General features: G+C 40.5%; 1 protein-coding gene across 6 annotated transcripts in view; it reads right to left on the bottom strand.

Moving 5' to 3' along the window:
- cadpsa (Ca2+-dependent activator protein for secretion a) overlaps window positions 1-26,124 on the bottom strand; it is a 147,189-nt gene that overhangs the window by 37,450 nt on the left and 83,615 nt on the right. For 2 of the 6 annotated variants that reach the window (XM_085776585.1, XM_085776584.1), the window contains exons 12-20: window positions 20,303-20,439; window positions 19,522-19,709; window positions 19,048-19,218; window positions 14,146-14,247; window positions 13,994-14,057; window positions 13,735-13,858; window positions 8,319-8,387; window positions 4,212-4,318; window positions 754-910 (exon numbers count right to left, since the gene is read on the bottom strand). In XM_085776585.1, the coding sequence (XP_085632711.1) occupies window positions 754-910; window positions 4,212-4,318; window positions 8,319-8,387; window positions 13,735-13,858; window positions 13,994-14,057; window positions 14,146-14,247; window positions 19,048-19,218; window positions 19,522-19,709; window positions 20,303-20,439 (1,119 nt within the window). Of the gene's footprint in view, window positions 1-753; window positions 911-4,211; window positions 4,319-7,469; window positions 7,503-8,318; window positions 8,388-13,734; window positions 13,859-13,993; window positions 14,058-14,145; window positions 14,248-19,047; window positions 19,219-19,521; window positions 19,710-20,302; window positions 20,440-26,124 lie in introns of all 6 variants that reach the window. The other 4 variants (XM_085776587.1, XM_085776586.1, XM_085776589.1 and 1 more) reach the window with 3 other exon arrangements.

Below are 26,124 nucleotides of genomic sequence, written 5' to 3' on the forward strand. Positions count from 1 at the left end.
GGACCAACTGATTAATCCAGGTGTGTCTGACCTCACAACAATGGCCAGGCACACCTGGATTAATTAGTTGGTCCAATAATGTAACACATGTAATAAAGGAGCTGGCTTATTTCAGGAAGTAGTGGAGCTGTGCATAGAGCCTATTAAGAGCTGAAGGGAATCTTTAAACTCATTAGGGATAGCAAGCTTCATTTTCCTGTTATAATCGTGTGTGAAGTGAAGTGAAAAATGTGAGAAAGGATTTGGTTTAGAATTAGAGTTTACAAAACCACACACAAAACCAACAGAAAGGTGCCACATGATACTCACAAATGTAAACGTATTTTAACAAGGTGCACTGAAATACAGTTTATCTGCATGAGCAGATGATGCTGAAACTGAACTGAAGTGGAGTCAGGTATTTCCACATGGTTGGTATGTGTTGTGTAGCAAGGATGCTAAATAACAGCTACAAATACTGAAAGGACTGTGAAAACTCTGGCAATTATCTTCAAATAGAACCACATTATTCTTGTAGTAAATGGTGAATGTAGCTCAGTTTGTTGCGTGCATTCGTGATTTGTAAGTGTGAGATTATGTAATAGTTTGTGAACCTGGGCAAGGAGATAATACGACTTTCCAACTCATTAAACCTCCCATCAATCATAGAGACCCTTGTATTTGATCCCTTCTCTACTGATCAGGCACGTTCAGACACTTCAGGCCCCTCACTGACTGCTGAATGTGTTTCCTTTTTAATAGCTCTGCACTCACAGTCCATCCTCAGGAAGTCATTGAGCAGCTGGAAGAGGGGGAAACTGTCCCAGCTGTCAGGCGGTTGAACCTCAAGAGCTGCGTCCATGTCAGCTGAGTAAAGACACAGGAAGGTCTCGGCGTGCTCCACCATCAGGTCGGACCACCAGGCAAAGGCCTTCAGAGGGAGAGAGGGAAAGAGAGGAGAGGAGAGAGAGGGAGACAGAGCGCAGGGCGCAGAGGAAAATCAAGAGGTTGAGAGCGAAACATAGGAGACAAATTAGATAAAGAGGCGAGAGGAGAGAGTGCTCCACGATGGGCACGTCTTTAAGAATTTACAGTTCACGGTTTGAATCTCATTTGCCGTAACTTCACTGAGCTGCTGAGAGGTTCTCAGCTGTCTCTCTCACTTTCCATCGTATGAAATCAAGTTGTTGTCTTGACTTCACTGTGTGATCTCTGGGGAAGGATTCTTCATGAGTTGAAGCAGAGGAAATGGAGCGTGGGCACGAAAAATCACACGCTTTTCTACTGGCCCGCAGAGGAAACAACAGCAGCTCCTTAACAGGCATGGCAGGGAGCTACTTAAACACTCACCCGCAGCTCCTCCACCAACTCAATCAGAAGAAAGGAGCTAGCAAGCTGCGCCGCGCTCCTGTCTCCCCATCAAATAGACACAGTGAAGTGACTGTTAGGGACCCGGCTACTCTCATGCACATCTGAAACACTTGTGTTCTTCCATGCACCTCCACTATTGCCAGGCCTCTTAAAAGGGACCCCTGAGGATCCATGGTGTTTGCTCATTCACATCAAGCTGTCAACACTGTAATGTGAATGTACCCATGGGCTTACGTGGTGGTGGAGAGGGAGGAGAGGAGGTGGAGGTGGGGGTGGGGGTCATGCACTTGCCATGGGAGGTCTTCGCATTGGATAGTTGCTGTGGGGAAGTTGCCGAGAAGGTACGTACAGTACTTTCAATAAGTGCCGCTCATGTAATCATCACTTTTGTGTTGATACTTGAGTCTCAGAAAAAGTCAAACTTATTTGTCTTCTAACGACCTTCGCCTACCAACTCCCTGCACTGATTGGAGATTTAGGATTTGAACCTTTTCCCTAAGCGGTGTCTTAATTTTCTGACCAAAATAAAGATGGCAGCCAAAGATGATAACTTTTTCATCGCACTTCCATGAATGTAGTGAGTCCAGCTCGTTAAAAACCTGCAATACTAAGCTTTTGCTTATGAGTCGATTCTTTCATGGATGAATTCTGCACAGAAACAGCGCACATGAAGTCAGAAACAAACCAATTTCACAAGTTGGCGGTATGTTAGAGGTGGGATTGTGATGTTGTCAGTGTATCTGATGTTATTTAGGGCCACTAGGTCTTTGCTGTTATCAGTGACGTCTTCCTGTGATAATGAGTCAATGAGGGGATGAGACAGTGTTACAAATGAGTACTGAAATACATATGTTTTTTTTTTATCTATTCTATTTTATTCTATTAAAACTGTAAACTGTTGACCTGGTGCCATCTTTATTTAGGCTGCTCTCACTGTTCTGGTGTCTTTTTGCTCGGAGAGGCCCCGTATCAAACTGCAGAGGCAGGAACAGAACAGTCTCAGAGGGTTTCTGACATTAAGAATCTCTGTTAAAAAACCTGACAAAGTTTTACCCCCCTCTCCCCTGTGTTTGACAAAACTATGGATCATTCATATAAACTGTTTTAGTCAGTCTTCAAAAACTGGTGATTACATGACAGGCACAAAATGGAATTTGTGAGGAGGATGAATAATAACCAGAATCAGAGCCAGATAGGTGAACATTAATCAAAGCTATTTGCATAGATTTACAATAAAGTTGAGGCCCGAATGGTGCAAACAGATGTTTTCCAGAGCTGGAGTCTAACGCTGGTTAGTTTACCAATGTACTCATGTCATTCTTTTCAGCAGTTTAATGCAGTTCATTGAACTGAAGGGGAATGATACTGTGATCTCTGATCACAGGAAGCATGCCTCACATTTCCTCCATTATTGGTGCCAAAGCAACCAATGGAGAGAAATGGTTTGTTTTTAAGGGAAGGAAAGGTGACTGGACACCTGCTCAGGCTTTGCCACTGAAGCCAGTGGCACGTGGCTAAACACAGGAAACAGGTTAGGGAAGTCAGTGATGGTTTGGGTCAGACTCAGAAAACAGGGCACAGAGCTGGACTCTTTGAGAGTAACATATTCAACATCAGAAGTCACAACTCTGCATTTTGTTTTCTCACAGCACAAGTTAATGGGGTCGACAAATAAAACACGTTGCCCAAGTGCTTGTCTGTGTTCCTCATCACCAAAGGAAAAACTGTTGCTAGCTCATGAGCTAACAAGCACTGCCACAAGCACTTCATTAGCAGTGATCACAAGCTGAAAGGGGTTTTGGGTCATTGTTGAGAAGGGGAACAGTGATGATCCTCTGCAACAATCGCTGTGTTGTTCAGGGCATGCACAGGACTTACAGTGAGGACAGGGGAAGAGATGGGGCGTATGGCACTAAGACAATCACATACCTCTTTTCCCTGTTCAAACATTTCCCAGCAAACCAAATAAATCAGTGAATAAAAAAGCAGAGAGGGAATCAGTCAATTTGGATTTGGTTAAATAAGAAAGTGACAGAATAATGTATAAACTACTGCACAGCATTCACAGTCAAAGTAACAGATTAAGAAAATAGGATCACAATGTTTCTTTTCTAATATTTTCCTTCATGATGTTTGTTCTATATGTTGTGTTAAGAGATGCTGCTCTGCTTTGATAAAAGATTTATAACTCTCTCCTGCTACTACCCTTCACTTTAGAGTATACATGTAGCCCACAGTGCAGATAAGAGGTAGTATCATGATTCAAAGTAGCGGGTGGTGTGTACACTGGTGGAGTGTATTTACCATTATACTGATGCTTTGACATCCCCCACCCCTCCCACCCATGAAGAGAAAGACAAGACATCTGAAACCAATCCTCAGATCCCCTGTAGATAATTTAATGACTTAAAAAAAACAGGGCAAACATATATTAAAAAAGAAAGAAAATAAATGTGGAAATATAAACAGGAATTAATAAATAAAATGTGAGAATACTAAGAGAAGTAAACAAAAGAAATAATAGCAATAATCCCAGCTGTGGAAAAAATCATTACATACATAAATAAAATATTTGAGTAACTAGGAATGTTTCTGTTTTTATGTCGATGTCAATATGTTCTGGGTTAATATCAATGAAAAAAAAAATATATATACACACATATATACACACACACACAACATAGATCTTGTACTTACATATCTTGAAATAATCACTGATTTTTAAGATCATATATTAATTATTTTTTTAATCAAACCAATCATGTATCGAGTTGGCCTCACTTTGTCCATCTCGTCACTACTATTTCAGCCAGACACCGCCAGTGAGTGTGTGAGTGTGTGTGTGTGTATAATAAACTAACCTCAGCATGGTGCTCCTCATTTTGCTGAAGGACTTCTATCACCAGCTCCGCCAGGCGAATGGTGTCCTCCAGTTTTTTAGCAGGGGTGACTAAACGGCCTACGTTCTCTGGAGCACAAAGGGAACAGGTTAGTGTGAGCAACCCACAAGTCTGATCAGCATCATCTGTTTCTGTTTCATATGATATCACGGGCATGCAAGCTAAAGTGTTTTACAAACATACCTGGTCTGAGATATAAAGCTGATGCAGTATTTAGATTATAAACAACATGCATATTATGCTGCCTTCTCCCAAACACTGCAACTAAAGGGTTAGGTCACTCACAAAGTTTGGATAAACTGTAGCGGTTGCCCCAAATGTCCAGTGTATAGTCTCAGCCTAAATCATTGGGATAATCTCATGGTCATATTAAACACACAATTATCAAATATCAACTTCATATAATTAGGGCTGGGTATCAGAATATAATACTCACAATTGTAACACTTGAAAATGTTTAATTACAGTCAAAATTTGACCAATTTACAACATTTTAATTGTGTGCCATATTTTCTCCATAACATTAATGAGCAACATTAAACACACCCAGCCCTAGTTATAGTATGACCCCAGATCTACCATATATTGTTTGATATCACCACTGTCCTCATGAATGCTAAGTTGAGTGGCTGGAGGTAGTGGTTGTCTGAGGCATGTGGAGAATGAGTCACATCTCCGTCGCTGTGACACAACAGTGATGACGTCATCCAGAGGAAAGATGGGCATGAGGAGGGATGTAAACAGCATATACACTGAACACTCATCATGCAGTAATGTGGTGGATATGTTGTGCTGACATGAAATTTAACTTAGTATGATAATACACTCTTAGAAACACCTCTTTTTCATCCTTACTTCTAATATACAGTATATCAGGACACCACATACTGTAGTGCTTTATCACTGACAATACAGCGTCAGGGAAATTAAAAGGGTTAGACTGGACAGTGAAGGTTCAAGGAACATTTCCTACATTTGGGCGACCTTGATATTCATAGACATCCTTTCAGTTTCAGATTCTGTTACAGTGTCACCTGTGACTTGTAAAGTTTAAGGTTGAGGGTGGATGACTTCAGTATTAATTCATGAGACTTATCATCAGTTTTAGATCGGTAAACTCTTTGTGTTTTTCACCATAGAATGACGTGTTATAAGTTTTGTCTGCAATCTCTAGGGCAAAGACTAACTAGATTTAGACGTTATGTAAAGATGTAGCCTACACACAATGCAACCAATGAGGATGCAACATACATAGGGATTTTACACGAAAAGTCAAGATAAACCATTTTCTTAGCTGCTAGTTGGAAAAATGAGGCTGAACAATCCCAATTGGCCATGGGACTCTGATTTGTTGAAGCGATAACATGTGGGTTTCACCTGCACTGAAGCCCCAGAGTGTGACAGAAATGCTAAAAGAAGAGGCTAAATGACTCAACTAATGGATTAGCTGATAGGAAAAGGAAGAGCAGCTGGAAAAGGGAATGGAAATTGAGAAACACTGAATTTTAACATGGAACATTTTTACTCTTTTGATCAGGTGTGTTTGTTTTGGAGAGGCAAGGATCTCTGCAGATCAGGATTTGTAAAAAAAAAAAAAAACTATTTTCCCTAACTCTGCATGTAGTCTGCAGAATCTCTCTGTGACTGCTTTCTCTCTCTCTCTCTCTCTCTGTGTGTGTGTATGTGTGTGTGTGTGTGTGTGTGTGTCTGCATGCACACACTGGGCAAACAGCGCACACTGTGTCAGCAGCACAGACACATGCCCACAGACACAAACAGGGGTTGACATGAACTAGACACTTTGTTACTGTAAAAAGGTGCAAAAAAAAAACCTTTCTAAGAGAAGGCCAGACCTTCATCAATACACCTGATCAACCGTCAGAAACATGAACATTCACATTACATAGCTCAACAGCTTACAGACAGGACAAAAAGAAAGCTGGATGTTTTACCACCTAAACTTAAATAAAAAATATTTACTAATTTACTAATACTAAAAATAAGTAGGTAATAGTTAACATGGTAATCTTTGGGAAATGACTCACTGTTGGAGTCCTACTCACAGTCATATGAGGAACTGCAGTTTTTACAAATTACCTATGTGGTTTTGTAAGAGCTAGCTGGATTTAATAACTGTAAGAGATCAGATCAAAGCAACATACATTTTCAATTCTGTGCAGTGACTTTTGCACAGTGCCTCACTGTTTGTTGTTGTTGTCCATCTTAAACTCTTGAAAAAAAGTGTATAAATAAGCTTAATTTAAAATGTAAACGTATTCATCATGTCAGGTAGTTGAGGCAGTTTAACCAACTCAACGGGCCATGTCAGAGTCCATGCCCTGGCAAAGCTCTTGTGGACGGCTCAGCAGGATGATGGAGATGCCAACATGGCTGAGAGCTTTCACAGAATGGATCTTTGTGCTGGTTCAAAGGGGGATTGTTGGGATCTGGTAATGTATGTCAGGTCGGAGCTGTTGTGTTGGGAAGAGAGGTTCTGGAAATGAAGGAAAGCTTGTATTCTGCAGTTATATTACATGATATAACCTTTTATTTTGGATAATGGACTCATGGACCCACTTTTGTCAGGTATAATTAGGCAAATTGACAGCCTCATTATGTTAAATGACATGCAAAAAATGCCCAAAAAATAAAATTCAAATCTTAAAATCTTTGACCTGAGATGCAATGGGTCAGTGTTCAATGCTGATTTTCATGAACATTGCACTGGAGATTTTGGGATTTTAAGGCCCATTGATGACATTGCGGTAGCCTGAGCACACTTTAATCAGGATTAATGTTTGATTATAACTCACAAATAGGGTAGCTTTAAAGAACTTCTTTAAGAAAAAGCTATTTCTTCTATTGAGATGTTTAAATGCCATCTGCATGCAAACAGTGTTTTCTTCCATGCTTGGTTGCTCACATTGAACATTCTGTCTCTTACTTTTGTTACACTTGACTGAATTTGTGTTAAGTTTCACTTATTTGTCTAATTCCTGCAACTCAACAAAAGGTGTCATCTTAATTCTTCGATTCAGAGCAATGAAAAACATGGGGAAAACACTAATGCTGTCACAACGTTCGTGAAACATGTCCTGTAAAGTTTATGTGCCATTGCTTCAGGGAGGTTGTGACAGGGTCTGTTGTGGTATGGCTTAAGGTAGACTGGGTACTTCTTGGTCAGGAACAGCAGAGGTTAGACATACAGTACAACATCACCTGGATCCTTCAGTTTTTTCTGAGATTTCTCCTCTGAGTGAGAGTTAAATTAAAAGAAAAAAAGAAATAATAGGTTGCAAGGATGGGCAGAGGGCAGAGAGAGGTGGGAAAGTTTCAGGTAGAGGGTGAGAGAAGAGATCGTTGAGTTCAGGCAGTACAAAGCAAAGTCAATGGAGAACAGAAATCAGAAATGAAGAGGTTAGAGCGAATCTTCAGTATCGACGCATCCGGCATATGAGCAGCCTCACACATGTCGAAAAGACACAAAACACTGTCACTTTGACCCAGATATGGGACAATAAAAATAAAAATAAAATAAAAAAGAAATAAAAATAAAATAAAATAAAATAGTCTTTATCAATACCAGCATTTAATGATTTCAAGTTCCATTCAAAAACAGAGGGAGTGTGTGATGTTTGCTTTGGCAGCTTGTCTAAACTGGATCCAAAGGACAGATATATTTAATACCCTTTAAATACCTGCAGGATGTGGGTGCCCTGTTCAATGTACCATGATCTTACACATTTAGGAGGATTTACACACAAGCAAAGTAAAAATGCATTCAAGTCACAGACAGACAAAGAATAGGTGGTGTTGGCATCACAGACGACAAGCTCACGGAGAGATCAGAATGTGTTTCGAGTGGCTGAGAGGCGAACTGAGCTCAAGACATATTGTGAAACTATAACAAGTGGACTTTACAAACTGATATAACGGATACAAACAAGCCAAAGGACGACAGAAATGTGAGGTCGCTTTAAGTGGTTGGATGTGCACACCGGTCTTAAGAGGAAAATAAGGGTGCAGAGGTTGGGGGTGGGGAGGCTGGGGAATGAGGAAGGTACTCACGAATGGTTAAATCCATCACTTGAGACGCCAAGCAGAAGACAGGATGCTCATACATCTCTCTCTTTTTCCCTATAGAGAAAGAGGGAGGATACCGAGGCATGCGAGAGGCCAGGGTCAGAGAGGATGAGCACAGAGGTCACTAGGGTTTGACCGACGTGAAGTTTTCAAGGCCTGCACTCTCTGTGCTGTTGTTCATTGTCTTACAGATGTTCAGTAATTTCATGCCAAGAAAACATGTTGATCTGGAAGTATTTAGAGAGTGAAAAACCCAAGTGTAATACGTGCAAATGTGCAATATGTATGATTTGAAAATCTTAATAGATTATTGGAAAATTTACCAGAATCAAACAAAATCTTGTATAACATTATGTTAAATAACAATTATTTTTGCCTTTTGTCTTTAGTATCCAAGCCACATTTGAATCAAATCACACTTAAATTGAAAGTAAAGACAGGTAGACAGTTGGTCCAGCAGGGTAAAGCACAGACAAGCCAAAATTAAACACACAGTTGTCGAGTTGGGTTGAGGAGGTGAGAAAAGTTTTGTTTAGTTTTTTTGTCAAAGGAAAATCAAATCAACTCCTAATCACAGCTTTGAGGGGCGGGCCATGGAAATGTGCAAATGTGAAGGACAAGAGTGAATAAGTTGGTTTAGTCACAGTAGAGACTCACTACTAGAAATGTGCTCACATGACACTGATTGCCAGGCAGACAGCACACGGTGCTCATATCCAAACTTCAACAAAATCTGGTCAATTGATATTTTATGGCTTATATTTAGATAATTAGGTTAATAAAATGTGAGTTAATAGCAACTTATCATAGTTCAAGGAATATTCTCCAGAAAAAGAAAAATTATGGTGATATGATTATTTATTGTTCTCACACTTTCACCTTTCACTTTGTTATTTGAATCTTGTGAATCTGAGTTCAGCTATGATCACTACAGCTCCAGTTCCAGCTTTATTGACTGACTGCTCCAATAACTATATGGAAAGCAGCGGAGCTTTTTTTGATTGCACATGCACGTCCTCCAAATCTCCACATAGTGAAACACCATCTACAGTCAGTGTGCACTGATAAAAAGGGGACATTTTGCGGTCTTTACTGTTACATTCAGGGTCCACCTGCATTCATGTGGGAAAATGCACCTGAGGTATTAACCACCAAGTGTGTGCGGTCAGTTGGAAACATGCAAAAGGCCATGACTATGCACTGAGAAGTGGGCTAGTGGGGTTTGACAGCGACTATGTTTGGTCCCTGTTGTACAGTCTTGTGGTGACCAATTCAACTATTGTTCTCAATGAAAGGATTCTCACAGAGATGGTAGTGAACAAGTGGTTGAGCAAGAACAAATTGAGCGAGTGTCTCAGTAGGATGCTTGCTGCTGAAACAGAAGGTGCTACTGAGTGCTGAGGTGAAGCTTGGCAAGGAACAGCACATTTAGTTTCCTGTGTCAGAGTGACAAATGCCCTGCTATTATTGCTAAAGGAGAGTCACCGTACGCTACTGTATGTTAATACAAAATTCACACAGCATTGACTTTTTGTCACGAAGACCCTTCTGAGACATTTTCAATTGAGGCATCATCTGTAGTAGATGACACACAAGCTTAAAGTATCCCCCTGTATTCACCAGATAAAGCCCTGCCAAAGCATTTGGCATCCTTTCATCCATCAGCTGCTTACGCCAAGGCACATGGCTCCACAGCAGAACTAAGGCCACAAGTGTCTTTCTGGATCTACTACCATGTCCAAAATGCCAAGATTGTCACAGTCACTGGGATTGTGCATGTATTTAACTTAGATTGTACTTAACATAGATACTGCAACTGTTCTGTCATGGTTATTAGTGACTGTTCATCTAGCTCCATTTGTTTTTTGTTACAGTTTAAACCAGTGGATGTGCACTTCTAGGGATCTGCTTGGCAAGTGTCGCAAGTGGCAGTGCTAGCAAGCTACATTACGATCATTTTTCAGTAAAACACTGGTTTTGGGGGAGGGGGAGCTCATGCCTCCATATCGGAGAGGGCTGCAAGATAGACATAAACATATTCTTTTAAAAACTACACTTAAGCCTACTTGGCTTGTTTTGACAAGTATAAAGAAAAGGTCTGAGTCATATTTGAATTTTTAAGAAGGTATACTTCAGAAAAGTATATTAAACAATTTTTAGAAAGTTTAAGTTGGCTTTGATCATCAAGCTAATGACAACTAATGTTAGTGCTTTGTATTTAGTTATGGCAGGTCTTGCTGCTGGACAATACTAAAACTCACCAGCTCACTTTGTGTTGTGACTTTGTAATATAGTAATATGATTGTGACAGTGAAAACACATTGACATTACCAGAAACTTCAGCTCATTTTTCATCTTGCCATAATGCATGAACATTTTAAGAACAATACAAGGTTTTTGTTGTCTGTTGCTGATTTGAAAAGTACCACAATCAACCAAAATCAAATTTTCATTTCAGTAAGAAAACTGTTGTTGTCCAATGTGTGCAGTAAATCACCAGTTCCGGTCACTATTATATTACTACATGCTTCCTCATTTTATATATGGTTTTCTTAGTTTACGATAAAAATCCTGACGTATCTAGGTGAATTGGTTAATATCCCAGGAAGTAATTTAACAATTCAAATGCTACATAAAACACATTTTACACTCTTGAAATATGTCAGATCTGAACTCAGTTATGGTGACTGTTCACAAGCATGATTTTTACTGATAGGCCAAAGTCAGAAAAACAACACATCAGTCTAACCTTAGAGTTTACAGTTTTCCAGGCTATAGCTTTTTAGCCGGGTAGGGGCAGGTATCTGAGACCGCAAGTCAACAACATGAGCAAGATGGCTTTGCCCACGTTATTGTGAGAGACAGATACCAGAGTACAAGCAGGCTGTTTCCACACATGTGTGTCTGGGGTTCAAAAATTATGGGCTGTCTATATTGGATCAACCATTCGTTCTGCAAAGCAGAGGTAAAATCTGAAATATCAGCTTTTCCCATAGATTAAGAAGCCCACCAGTATGAAGGGAGGGGTTTTTGGGGATAATCAACAATCACAACTGAGATACTAAGGTTCAGTGTTTCCCATATATTGATGTATGTGTGGTGGCTCACCACAATATCACTGATCACTACGTACATATTGATTTTCTTGTCTTTTTTTAAACTCATACAAAAGGCTAAAACTGTATTTTATTGTATAGTTGTGCCTGCGGAGAGCTGCTCTCCTGTCGCCAGCTGGGCAGTGACTCCACCAAACACCCTTCTCCAACAATTGCAAAAGAGGTGGAACCTGTATGAGGCACAGTTATTAAACACTGGTTTAATAACTGTGCAAGCATATAGTAATTCATTATTTGCTGGCAAATTAGCCAGTTGACGAGCAAAAGCTTAGAAAAAACATAAGCATAAGCAGCAAGTTCTAGTCAATTAACCAACAAGTCAAATTTGGCATATGGAACAAGTGTGAATAGAAAATTATAGATATTGCTCAGTTATGTACTTGTTGCAAGTAAATAGTTAAAATACTTACAATGGAACACCTATATACACTGTTATTTGCCATGTACTGTAAAGAGCTTCCCCACCCCATTCCCCCATCAGCTACCACCACATATAGAATCTAATTCTGTGGGAAACACTGACGATCCTTGGTATCTTCAGAGAGGTGATGGTTTCTTTATAGACATCGTCTTAAATAGTCCATTTGAAGTAATCTGGCATTAATGTAACCAAATTTTTTTTCCTTGAGGTGTTTGTTACTGTACATGAGCTATGACTGACCTTTCATCTTATCATACTAGTAGAATTTATTTTTTTTCCACCCAAATTGTACACACATACCATCAAAACAAATATCACAGTAAGTGATATGAAAACCTTTTTTTCACAGTTTACATGTCAACACAAAAGGTCTGGCCAGGTCTGAGGTCTGTTTTGAACGAAACCCAGATGACTCCAGACTGGATTGGTGACTAGCTTGCAGTTCAACACCATACGTCAGTCATCTCTGTGTTGACAGTGTATTTTTCACTTTCTTTTTCTAAAACAGACTATACACAATAGGGCCTCCCTCTGCACTTGATACACATCAACTCAACTCACTCCGGCTAAAACAGCAAATTTCCCAAATGTTCCTGTAGCAGATTAGAGCCACATGTACAGCAGTGTAAGTGAAAATTAAAATTTAATTAATTAATTAAAAATCTAATTTATTTAAAAATAAAATGGATAAATATCCTGCCATAAAGTCGGTACCAAATCAGTCTTCTGACTTGGTTGTGATGCCTACTAAAGAAAACTTGGACCATGCAACAGAAAAAAAAAACATTGAACTTCCACAAGGGGCAGTCCCGTCATGTCTTGTTTATTGGCCTTCCTGTTTTCAAAGATCAGCTAATAAACCAGCAAAAGCCAATAGACAGGGGAAAGAGAGGAGTGAGTATGGAAGTCATCAGATAGCGAGGAAGAGGAAGGCAGATAAAAGAGAAAAAGAAGGAGCAACACTTCAGCTACTAGGAGGGCCAAAGTGGGAGACAGGCAGTGTAGGACTCAGCTGAAAGAGAGGCTTAGGCATGGTGGACAAAGTCAGCATAAAGATTGAATTGAATGCATTTTTACTCACGGTACATTTTTAAAAAATAAAATAGGCTGTATAAGGCAAAATAAACATAACATTTGCCACTTAAAACAACTGTTGTGCCATTAAAGGAGCTCTGTGAAAGTTTTACTGTTGATGCAGATCCAACGTTATCTTCAGCAGCAGAAAAGAATCAATGGAAAGCAAAGCAAGAGCAATGTTTCCCACCTCTGGACACAGCTCTTGGTGAGGAAGGGAAGGATGTTTAATGCTTTAATCTGACAACAAATCTTCTTGACTGGTGAGTAAACAGCTGTTTATGCCAATGGTGGCTATGCAGCAATAGAAAAACCCTGCAAATAGCTCCTTTAGTACACAATAAAAGATAATAATAAGAAGCTCTGTCTGCAGCTGTAGAGAAAAAAAATCAATACTTGTATTGCAATGAAATAAACCATAATCTGGATAGGATCTTTTTAACTTAACTTACCAAAGTCCAAAGCAGGAAACCAGAGTCTGAGTGTCCTAAGTTCTGTCATCTAGTCTTTCCCAAGAGCTTTGTGAATACTGTATGTTGTGTAATGTCATGTTTGAATCATCATACTTTCACATTACCTGAGTCCGAGTCACCAAACAAGTCAGAGTTAAAATTACATTACCTGAGTGGGAGTCAGAGAAGTAAGGTCCACGTCATGGAACGTGCATGGCATTTACACACTCAGATTTAAACCACATAACCACATATCACCATATTCTACAATTTTCCTAAATGAGCTTTTTAGTACAATTGACCCAACGCAACGGACCAGTGATGGAGCAGTGACTTACCTTCCAGTTTGGCGTACTCCGACAGGCGCTGGTAGTTCACCAGAGCTGCCTGCTCCAGACACTTGTGGATCACAGATTTGACTTCGTCTTGTGGAACCGAAGTGACAATATCTTTCATCAAAACCTGAAAAGGAAAGTCATGGAGACATCATAAACAAATGGCATGCCAATGCCTCCAATGGTCATACTGGAATTGAAAGGTTGAATATGGGTGTTTAGAGAGATGGTCCAAAGCAACAGGAACTCTGGAGTGACTTACCCTTTCAAGCAGGGACAGAGTTGCTTTCAGCGCTCCCTCTGGCCGTCCAAATGGAAAGCAGTATCTGTGGAAAAAAGTGGATGGATTTTTATCCTGAGCACCAGCAGTCTGGTGTGACACACAAGTGTTTCTGTCTACTTTTGTTTTTTTACCTGAAGTGTGTAATCTGGTTTTCAAGAAGCACCCGTAGCCTTTCCTTGATCTCCTCAAAGCGCTCCTTCTCTTCCACAGTCACGGTACCAATACCGTCAGGCCTGCAAGACAGCAGCGGTGACAAGCTATCAAAGGCTCTGCAGTCTATGTATCTGTGAAGGACGTATGAAGAACATGAGTCCTAGCGTTACCACACAGGAGGTGATATGAAGATTTTTACTATTCATTTGACCTGTCCAGTTGTATGAAACTAAACCCACTGGATATGGAGTCATATTCTAACATCATAGTGACTACAAACTGCCTTTCATGTTTCAGTACAAAAAGACACCACAGTGCTAATTCAAGTAAAGATGAAGTGGTCAATTTGCTCTGTGCAAAGTAAACTAATTACATTAGATATTATCAAATTATTGTTAAAGCAGAAGTAAGCTATCCGGTCGTTTTGGCTAATGCTGCGTTCCAGGCAGGCTTTTGAAACCGTAAATTACAGCTTCAAGTCACGACTTACGACTTTGTAGCGTTCCAGGCAACCCACTTGTGTGTTTTACCTGTGAAAGTCACTATAACGGCCACTCGTAACTTCCGACCCGTGAACTCGTACCAGATCGAACTGGTACGACTTCACAGGTCGGAAAAACACGAGTTACGAGTTGCCTTGAACGCACCATAACAGTCCTCGTCCCTACGTCACCACATTCGGGCGCATCCCTTGGCTGCACACACAGCCCTTCATGCCGTTCTCTCTCCTCATTGGATAAAAATTGTAGGATACAAGAAAAGTTTTCTCCTCAGCTCAGAGCAGAGCAGAGTGACTGACAGACCCGTGTTTCGGTCCAAACACTCTATGTAAGTGATTGCTGTCGGAAGATATAACTATTTAAGACTTATATTAACACAAAAATATCACTTACTTCTGCTTTAAATCTATTTTTATAATTATTATTGCATGAAGTGACTGAGGACATCCTCAACATACTGTAGGTGCACATCACATTCTTATCATTTCAACACAGGAACAGCAGTTACAGCTTTACAAGCAGGTGTGTGCATGTGTAATAGATGTGTTTTTATTGTTTGTGACATGGTTGGGTCAGGGTGGAGTGTGAGCAGAGTGCATGTGACAGAGGAGGCGCTGGACTGGTGGCTATGACAGCATGACGAGAAGCAGGAGACACGACACTCTCCATCTCTCTCTCAATCCCCCCAACCACCCCTCCACCCCCCGAGCCCCGACTCCTCTCCCTCTGACATGTCAATTCAGCAGTGAGAAACTGTGTGTGTGTGTGTGTGGGGGGGGGGGGGGGGGACACATGCGGTACTCTAAGAGTGCATGAGTGCTGTGTTTGATTTCAAAGGGTACCAGTTTGCTCAACATCAGCAGCGATCATCTCATCCAGACTCCCCTCCGTGTTCATGGACACTGGAACAGACACTGTCAGTGTGTCACTGCCACCTGTAGGCCTCTGCTGCTGGAGCCCATGACGCAGGAGAAGAGATAATGCATGAAGCTGAGATTGCAGACCGGTTGCTTTGCCCCCATCAGCAGTTTAATAAAAAAAGATTTATCCATCATCTTTTCTTCTTCTTTTTTTTCTTCATAAAGACAGAATTAAAAGGACTGTGCTAACGTCACAGGAGGGGAAGAGAGATTTAGGTTTAATTGTTGAACAGGCTGCTCAGTGTGTGCGTCAAATGAGAATTTATGATTTTGGTAACTAATTTCTTTGTCTCAGTGGCGATTACTTCTTGTAGTTTACACTCCATTTGGTTGTGTTTGCTGGTCTCTTTGTTTAGTTGCTGATGATGAGATTAAAATAGGCACATAAACAGAAAAACTGGACAGGAGGTGTCATTTTAAAAATTCACAATAAAAAGCCATCTCACCTTTCACATTGTGACAGAAAATGAAATAAGAAAATTTCACACTAATTAACTCCTGCGGGGCATGAGTGTGTGTGTGTTTTTTTTTTTCCTCCAGCGCATGTTGCTCCTTGGCAGCTTCCTCATGTTTGCTTGACCAGATGACCTCACAGCTCCAATGACGACAACAAGCAAATGAGCCATCAGTGACAGACAGACGGCAAAGCCAGTAACACGTTCACATGTCCCTCTCTGTGCTGCAGACATCCACATCAAGGCCATGAGGTAGAAAACAACAGAATAAGAAATCTCCTGTAGTTTCAATTAAAGACCAGTCTTTTATTCCAGGAGTTAATCATTCTAAAGTTTAATACTGATTAAATACTTAATACGATTCTAGTAACATGTTAAAAGTTATTTTTTTAAGTAAATATTTTCTTGTTCCAGTTTCTCATAATGTAAGTGATTGCTGGTTGTTTCCTGTGATAACAGAACATTTTCTAGACCAAAAAAAAATTATCTATTAATTGACAGAATTTTTTTCAATCTTTACATTTAACATGTGTGTAATAGGAATAATACTAAATATTTATTCACAAGTACTTTATGATACATATTAATCTAATAAATATTTATTTGAAAATATGTAGAATTAAAATGTTAAAATTGGCCTTTAAAAAAAGGTTTGTGAATATTTTGATTCAGAAATATAAAATATTATTGAAATACAAATTCCACAAACACAACCATGTTTCTGCAGATCCCTGCATGTATACAGTGTGTGGAGTGTATGATATTGATGCTTTATCATTGAAGCTATACACCAAATTTGAGTAAGTGATTTTTGTAGAAAACTCAATCTGTAATATTTAAAAATTTCCCAAATTTTGAAGGTTTCATAATCCACTTAAAGGTTTGGGAGATTTAATTAATTCACTGAATGTTCTTTTGTTTGTATTTCATTCGGAAACCTTATGAAATTAGATCAAAGTCAAAAGTGGATTTGAAAACATAAAATCACATCAAAGGCCATGATGTAAAAATATAATGATAACGAAGAGCTTGGGTCACATGAAATGATATACAGTATATGATAAAGCCGTTTCATACCAGTGAGTTTACACAACGACATTCAGCTGGACAGAACTTACATCCTGACACTTCAGCTGGCGACTGGGCAACCAAGTCCAACTTAGAGCACCTCCAGGCAGCAGGGTATTAGGAGGGGGTTTGGGTGAGGGGGGGTGAGGGGGGCAGAGGGGAGGGCAGTGGAGGGGGCGGTGAGGTGTGTGCACAGGGGCAACCGCACCAGTGTCAGCAGTGGAGACATTCGGCCCGTCACACATGACAACCTGTCAACCTGTCATGCCTCCACCTCCAGGCACAACGGCTGGACTGACAGAGCAGGTCCCTCTTTGATGTGTGTGGATGTGCAGATATGTAGGGCTCATTATTTTTGGATTTTATGGATTTAAAAAAAATCAAGATGTATATTTACATACTGAAGTATATATTTCAAATGCAAATCATAAACTTTTACACAACTTTTATCACGCCTCACGTTGCATACAAATGTTTCTTGGCAAAAAAAAGAAAGAATTTTCTAAGCCTCCTCATTTTTCTCACCGCAAATCTCATATTCACTTTTTTCACCACATTTGCCCTAAATTTGTCCTTCTCTCTATTTTTTTCTTTCTCTTGGAGCGACTTGTCCATCTGTCCATGCTGATCAGAAAAGGCCCCTGTCCTCAGTCACTGTTTGTCAGCAGGACAGAGCGCAGGATGGATGGATGGATGGATGGATGGATGGATGGAGGATGGAGCGTAGCTGGAGGGATGAGGGGAGGTGGAGGGGAGGCACTGACAGACAACCCTCCCTGACCTTTGCCCTCAGCGCTGGAGTGGCCCTCGTCTATCTTTGTTACACTTCATCTGCAGACGGCCAACTGTTATGTTGACAGATTTGATGTCTGAACACATCACAGCAGATTAGGCAGGAAGTAAATACTGCAACTTAGATAACAGGGTACATAATGGAGTACAGCCCAGATGACTCCTGTGTCACAAACCACCCAACCTTCAGGACATGACACCATTTGATCTCTGACTGAAAACTGCATCTCTAAACCAAGCTGAAGAATATGCTACTGGGCCTAATTTAGTTTTGTCATTTTTCAGCTATCTAACTTAGTCTTCAGATTAAAAGTCCCTGTAGTTTTCATCGCGACGTGCTAACTCTCTCTCTTTATTTAGTCATGAGAGGATTAGTTTCTGAATTTGGAAAAGGATTGTGTGTGGGAACTGTGGGAATATAAGGTTGTGGACATCACTATGGGCTATTTGGTCCCTGTATAACCAGAGAGAGAGAGAGAGAACTGTCAATGAGCATTTTCCCTCATCACCAAACCTGTTTCTAATCTTCATGGACAGGATTTCAAAATGCAGCCCTAGTGATGAGAACGTCCAGTTTGGGGACTGTTTGGCTCTGTTGGCTTCATCACACTGTGGCCTTCAGGACACAAAAGGTGTTTGTGAAGTGTGAAGCCGTTGGGCTGAGCACCCCTTGAGCTTGGGGCCGGGCAGAAAATACCCTTCAGGCTGGGACAGAGTTTCTACGCGAAGTGGAGGAGTTTGAAGATGTGTAGCAACAAGCAGATCTTGTGCCACATCAGCAGTAAAGCAGATGTTGTACCTACAGCTTTTGTTTTACCACTTGACCTAGGCCCCCGCCCCTCAACCATGGTTATGAGATTAGTGATGAAAGTCTTAGAGGTAGGGTTAGGAGCTCTGACTATGGGAAAGAGATCAGAGAAGCTCCGAGGCCTACTGTCTTAAAATGTATATTCTGGTCTTGTGGGAAGAATGATACGTGTAGGAAAAGAAATGTGTGATGCACAGCCATTCACAGGATGTTTAAACCTTTTTAGTTGAAAATTCAGAAAAAAATGATTTTATCTCCTTTTCATTCTCCCTACAGCACTTCTCCCACTTAAAAATAGGATGGATATTGTAATTTCCCACCCAGTGAGATCACTGACCTTCTCGTTCCTGAGAAAAATAGAGGTCTGAAGTCCTTTTTCTTCATGAACTCAATGATTTTGAGCTCTCGCTTGGCAGTTTGGGCAGGGAGCTCAGGGGCAGAGGGGAAAAGGGCTTGTTCGAGTTTGGCCTGAGATACTGGCCAGTTTAACAACTCACAAAGCCGCTGACTAGTTGCAGATGAGTAAAGGGGTGGGATTTTGGAGTTAGCGGAGGGAAAGATGTGTTGTGTGAGTGAACAAGGATAATAGAAGGTTAAAAGAAAAAGACAAAGAAAAAGACAAGAAAGGTGAGCATGCAGACAACATGCAAGGCGAAAACTGAAGCATAAATTGTGAAAAAACAAGTAAGGACTGATGTCAGATGTCCGATATTGCTCCACATAATGTCTGTGTCTGTATCGACTAACTCATTTTGTTCTCAACACCTGGGGAGCAGGTGAGACCAGAACTAAGCAACAGTTTGATTTGTACCTGTTTCCGTGCACATGGGAGGCACAGAAGGCAAAACTGTAGTGCAGTAGAGTGGGGTCAATCATGGCTCCATTCTCCGCCCTCTCTAGCAGATCGCTTAGGTAACATAAATGGCGATGGCAGCCTCGCACACCGTAGCGAGCGCAGTACTCATCCAAGACGAACACCTGACCGGGACTGAACCAGCCCTGTGGGCAGAGCACATAGAGATTCAGTGAAAAAGCTTTAGATAACAGGCTTTTCAAATGATGCTGTGTTCCAATGTTTATGCAATGTTACTTAAAATTTTAAATTCAACACTAGTTGTGCAAAAGTTTGTCAGTCGTGTTCTTGTACTTGAAAAACAGATCTTAATTCACTTGTTAGACCATAACTGACATGTGTTGAGTTGTAAGCCAGGTTTACTTCAGGAAACACAAGTTCAAGCATGTGTGCAAGTGATCTGCAAGGTCCTTATCATTTTAAGAAAGGTTTACTTTTGCTGGATTTGCTGTTTGCTAAACAGGTTGTGTTTAATTCTCACTCTCACAAGCTTGACATGACACAGACTAAGTGGTCAAGTTTTTTTTTTGGAAGCACATACAGTACCGTGCTGTGACATGAAGTTTCTAGTGTGATCCAACACTCAAATCCAGTGTACACAGTGGTTGGTTAGGTGTGAAGTGTTGACAGTAGACAGGGTTTCACTCTTTTGTCATCACTTTTCATGTGAGCAAACAAACACAGCACTGAGGATGACAGTTCCACAGTGACAGATTGAGATAAAGCCGTTTTTTCTCACCAGGCAGGAGTAGGAGTCGTTGAGTCTGTGGTCCAGGGTGAGGCGCTGTACCAGCTCAAACAGCGAGGCGTGGTCGAAGTTACAGGGGTTGGCTGAAATAAACTCATCCATACCATGTTTCTGGGCTCGATCGGCATCTGTATACATCCATTTAACAGTCCAGTCAAGAGACAGACAGACACAGAAGTTGGAACATCAGACTCTCACGGTAAAGGGTTCAAGTTAGATACAAATTTAACTTTGATAATGTGGTCAATAGAGAGCATTAGATTCTGAAACATTAAAAAATACATTAACCATTTAGTAGATACATGTGTTTTGAAACCTTTACGGAAGTGTCAGTTTAGCAGAGATGAAACAACAGGCCCCCCGCCCCCCCTGAACACTAAACCCATTGATAACTTTGGTGCACACCATTACCATAAAATCTAATCATCTAATCATGAAAAGTCATATAAAAAATGTGCAAGTTATGTATTAGGTCATGTGTCCAGTGGATGAGTCTTTCTTGAGCTCTTCATGGAGGTTGTCAGTTTGAGTCTAGAGAAGGTGTAAAGATGAACAGGTTCTCTGTAGATTAGTTCTGGGGTCAGGTTGTGCTTCTACACACCCATACATCCATGTCTCATGTCTAGAAATGTCCAAATATGTTTATAAGTCAACTACATTTTGTGGCCTGCACTACCAGAATATTTCAACTCATGGCAATTCACAATTTGGTAGATACTAAGGGGGACAACAGATGTGGAGACACGGTGTAAGAAATGTTGGGAAGTCAGGTGTAACTCAGTAGGTAGTATAACACAGCTTTCAGGCAGAATGTGGCCACAGCACCACCACACTCACTTGTCTCCCATTCGGAGAGCTTGTGCAAGCGCAGCCGTCAAGTTCCACTCAGGCTGAACCTTGATGGCTGCGCGCTGTGATAAAGTTACTGTCACAGAGACTCCTCATGTTAACTGAAGTGATGAAGATGAGTAAAAGCTTTGTCACTCTTGGATTAAAGAATCTGTATACAATCAAATTGCACAAAGTTATAATAGTTCATCATAGTTAATAAAAGATGTGCTCCCATTTTAAAACTCTATGTATTTAAAATCATTGCAGTAGAAGATGGAAGGATGGGGGATTTAAAAACAGAAGAGACTTGGCTTAAAACAAGTAAAATGACATTCAAATTTATTTTTCTCTTTTTTCCCTTTTTCTTTTTTTTTCTCTTGTATTTATTTTTTTTTATTTTTTAAATTGTTTTAAGTAAATGGTAATACCAGGCTGGGATCACTTCATAAGCCCTATTTACTGTAGGTTTCCAACTTCACCTGCAAATTCCCTTCTACTCTACATTAACTGTTTACTGTTTATATGTGCAACTGTATTTTTGAAGAAAAAAAAAAAAAAAAATCAATATATTGTAAAAGATACTAGGAGCCAGTGGAGAGAAGTTAAAATCTGGGTCATAAAACACACTTTAATCCTCCAGTCACCATCAGCCCCGCTTCCCATATCTAATACCACTTCACTGCAGTGTCGGTGGCCCCAGCAGCCTGGTGCAGCCCCTAATTAGCCACTGCCCTGAAAATCTAATGGACTGAGAACAAGCTGGGGATATGGCACTGGCACACTAAACAGGAGGCTTTAATAACGCTTGGTTTGACAACAAATTTTCACTTGCATTCCTGGTGGTGTATTACATTTACATCAGGGTGCAACAAGGCGGAGGAGGAGAGAATAATACGGTTGGGCAACTTGGGGGCTTGTAAATCTGGATACAAACCTGCTGGCTGCCACACAGGGAGGGAGAACCAGCTCTGTTAGCAAATCATCCACATCCACCTGACTGCTTGTACTGAGAGCTATCAATCCTGATCAATGATATCAGAAATAATCTGAGTACAATAACGGACAGGACATCTCTGATGGCTGAATGAAAGTCTACCACAGAACAGGTAAAACACACAACCTGTTCTACACCCACATTGCAGTGATGTGGAGCCCGCAATCACATATGTTCTGTCGGCTGTGAGAGCAAAAGAAACACATTTAATATGCAACAAAAGCAGTGAGCATCGTCTGCCCCTCCAGTTCACCAACACTGACAGATTAACCTGTGTTGTGTCTCCAGGGCACGTGTGTGCTACTGGGGACCCTGTTGTGTCCAATGTGCACGGCACAGCACAGCACAACACAGCATAGCACAATATAACACAACATAGCACAACATACAGTAGCACAGCAGAGATTTTCTGAGAACCAGACACTAGTCTGTTCATAATTACCTGACCCCAGAACAGCCACTGATTAACAGCACTTAACATTTATCACATATTTAATTAGGCTTATGCTACATTTCAACACAATCTGAGACAAAGTCTACAAGAGGAGGATGGAGATTATGTAATGATGCTGGTACCAGTGGATCTGAGGTGTGAATTAATTCCCAAGCAAATTAGCAAGTGATTAGATTAGTCACTCGTGATGAATCTGTCTGGGGCCTGTTTCCCAAAATATAAATATTGGTTTTGTCGCTAGCAGCATTTGGTACAAACATTATCATCAACTTAGATCAGGGCAGTGATGAGGAGGAACTCCACAGACTTTACAGAGTCTTGTTTGGCTCGTCTTAGACTCAATGTAACTTCTCTTGTATGTGTACGTCCAGTATGGACAGAGTTTGTCCTGTCACTCGGGACAAACTTGGGACAGATGTGAATGAAGGTTATACAGAGATACAAAGCAATCAAGGGATTTGTCAGCCAGCGTCCTCTTCACTGCCCAATGAAGGCACCCCAGCTGTCAATCAACAAACAAAACAAAGAGTGGGATGCTGGGAGCTGATTGTGTCCCCTCAACAAGTTCCACCCTCCCCCCCAAAAAAATCTAAAAAGGTGACATTGTGGTGCCCCTTTGGTCTGTAGCTGGTGGCTTGTCAGGTCTGTTTGATGTGAGTGAGTGGGAGTGGAGGCGGGAGGGCTGGACAGTAACATGCAATGACATTAGTCACCCCTGTTCGTCTGGGCAGGGGAGGGACTGCCCTGACAGTGATTGATAGCTGCTATTCATTTATAGATCCAGAGGAGAGGAACTGGGAGGCAGTGGACTGGACACTCTGTTGGTCCAGGGTTTGATGGTCAGAGGCATTTGAGTGTATTGAACACATGGCTCTCTTTTGCTGCGAGTGACCACAACCACATCCAGATATCTGACCCCCCAACATCACTTCACATCAACCACATTGTTATTAACGGTGGCCGACGTACAGTTTGTTGTTTTGTGAATTTTGTGTAACAACTTCCAAAAGCTGATAATTTCAACCTCACAGCTGACGTTAGTGGGGATTTTCTATCGTCTCCGTATCCAACTGTGCCCTTATTGACGCTAAAATACTTAGTATAATTGCTGTGAGGAGTAACAGCTGTGTTACACTGAGCTGTTTTCAACTTTCACATCTGCTCTATTACTGTTTGTCTTTTGATTCTCATATGACAAAGCTCATCAATGCGTGGAGTCTGTGAGTCAGCGGTAACAGCCCAGCCATTATTGGATTAATACACCTCAGTCAGCGCTACGTTTATAGGCAGCAGACTCAAATAGTGAAGAATTACTTACAGGTAAATTGAAAAATTCACAATAAATGTTTTGAAGTAAATTGGAACTATACATTGTGAACCAATTAATGAATGCACCTAGTGCATGCTGTATTACTATAGATCAGCTGTTGAAGGCAGACAGAGGTGTGGGTGGGCTTTTGTGTAGGAATGTTGTGGTCATGGTTTTACAAACTGTTCCAGAGTTAAGGACAGATATGGGATAACCTATAAGCAGCCATCTGCAGTTCACTTGAACAAGATGTTTGCTGTTTTGGTGTTGAATGCCCACTAATTGTAGTGCATGCTTGTGAGTATGCGAAGAGTACAGTTAGTTAGGTGTTTACAATGTCAAGGATAGGTAGGTAGAGTTAAAGAAGTGAAAACATCCCAAATAAAACAAACACCTAAACTGATATTATTTGTATCCATGTTTATCCACAACATTTATGGGAGGACTCCATCTACAGCAGCTGAACTGGGGAAAAAGCTTTAAAAATCTGAAGAAACGAAACCTGAGCAGCTCCACTGAAGCAGCAGTGCTCAAGGTTTAGAGTTTATTGTTGTTAGATAAGAACAAAATATGAATATTGTATATATTTTATAAATATATGAAAACTAAATGTATAAAGCCTCTCGAACTATATCATTTCTCTCAAACTAAACTTGTAATCATGTTTACAGTAGTAAAATAAAACAAATGAAAACTCATCATCAGACCCAAAGGAGTTAACAGAAGAATAATATCACATCTCAGCAGCTAAACACAAACCTCTTCATCCTGCCTTGATGTTACAGTGTTTTAATGTAATCTATTTTGATTTGGACTGACGAGTGGAGGTGAGGGTTGGGTGGGGGTGACATGATGTTATATTATTCATTTCGCTGATCCAGGTGTGAACAGGCAAGTAGTTATTTGGTAACATTGACTGATTGGTGCCTGATTTAATTGTGCAGCAACCACACTGTATTATTCATGGCCTGGCACTTTATACTTGGTAATTACCAGCTGCTGGGACTCAGTGGGATTCCAGAGGTTGTGTCAAAAACAACCCGCTCACTAAAATCACTTACACAAATGCACACAGGAATCTTTTTATATATATATATATTTAATGTGCTGATCTGCATGCATTTCTTTTTGAGGCAACTGTGCATTTTGTGTTCTACAGTCTGCTGAGTTGTGTCATAAAGAAATGGCCTTTACCTCCTTTCCTCACCACTTTCTTCAAGATGTGAGGGAGAATTTCTTAGGATTTTGGATAAGGCACTGCCCTAACACTTGGCTTTTCTTTTTTTACATCATCTTAATTATTATTATTTATATAAAAAGATGTTTAAATCAGATAACATGAAATGAATAAATCAGAGTCATTAAAATAATCAACATAAATAATAAGCTCAGCCAGTCAAACATGGATTTAACTGTTGGTTCTTGTCACAGCGGGCAATTGTAGGAGGTTATTAGCTCCTTTCCCCCTGTTTTGAGAAGTCGTTCAACTCTTATCAAGTCTGGCACTTAAATACACAAAGGTTTGGCACTTTCTGAAGAAAAAAAAAACCTTTCGACCGTAGCCCAGAACAAAACAGAAAAATAATTCTTGATCATCAACATCCAGCCCATAAACACAGGCAATAATCTTCCTCATGGTGGTTACAGTACAAAGCAGCCTTCACAGCTCTTGTTAAGAAACAGACATGCTGTGATTTTCTAGGCATCACTAATTAAGTCCTCATGAAAATGAATTAATATTTTACAACGTAATTTATGCTGAATTTTTGTATTTTAAAAATTAGATGAAAAAAAAAAATCTAATACCTGTTTCAAAATCAAATGACCAGAGGCTACGACCTCTATGGTCAGTACAGCACTTCTGTACAACGATCTGGTCTACCTCTGTGGTACAGACAGCAGATATGCAGCCAAAGCAAATAATGTCTGCATGCAGATTACAGTATTTCTATCGTAAAATAAGAGCCAGAAAACTCAGTCAAAAAAGGAAAAGTGATGGACGACAACGTGAGGAAAGAGAAAAAAAGGGGAGGAAAGCACTTACCCTTTAATCCAGCTACAAGAAAGCAGGGTCAGGGTTTAAAAGAAGAAGAAGAAGGAACAAACAGAGAACATAAAGGCACACAGAAAAGCCACCAACACAAACAATACAGCAGATCTACAACAGAGAGCAAAGCAGCACACAGAGAAAGAAATAACAGTAACATGTAGAGTAGAAGACCAGG

The sequence above is a fragment of the Trachurus japonicus genome, chromosome 5 (genome assembly GCF_045865225.1).
Source record: "Trachurus japonicus isolate A0001 chromosome 5, Traja_1.0".
Lineage (NCBI taxonomy): Eukaryota > Metazoa > Chordata > Actinopteri > Carangiformes > Carangidae > Trachurus > Trachurus japonicus.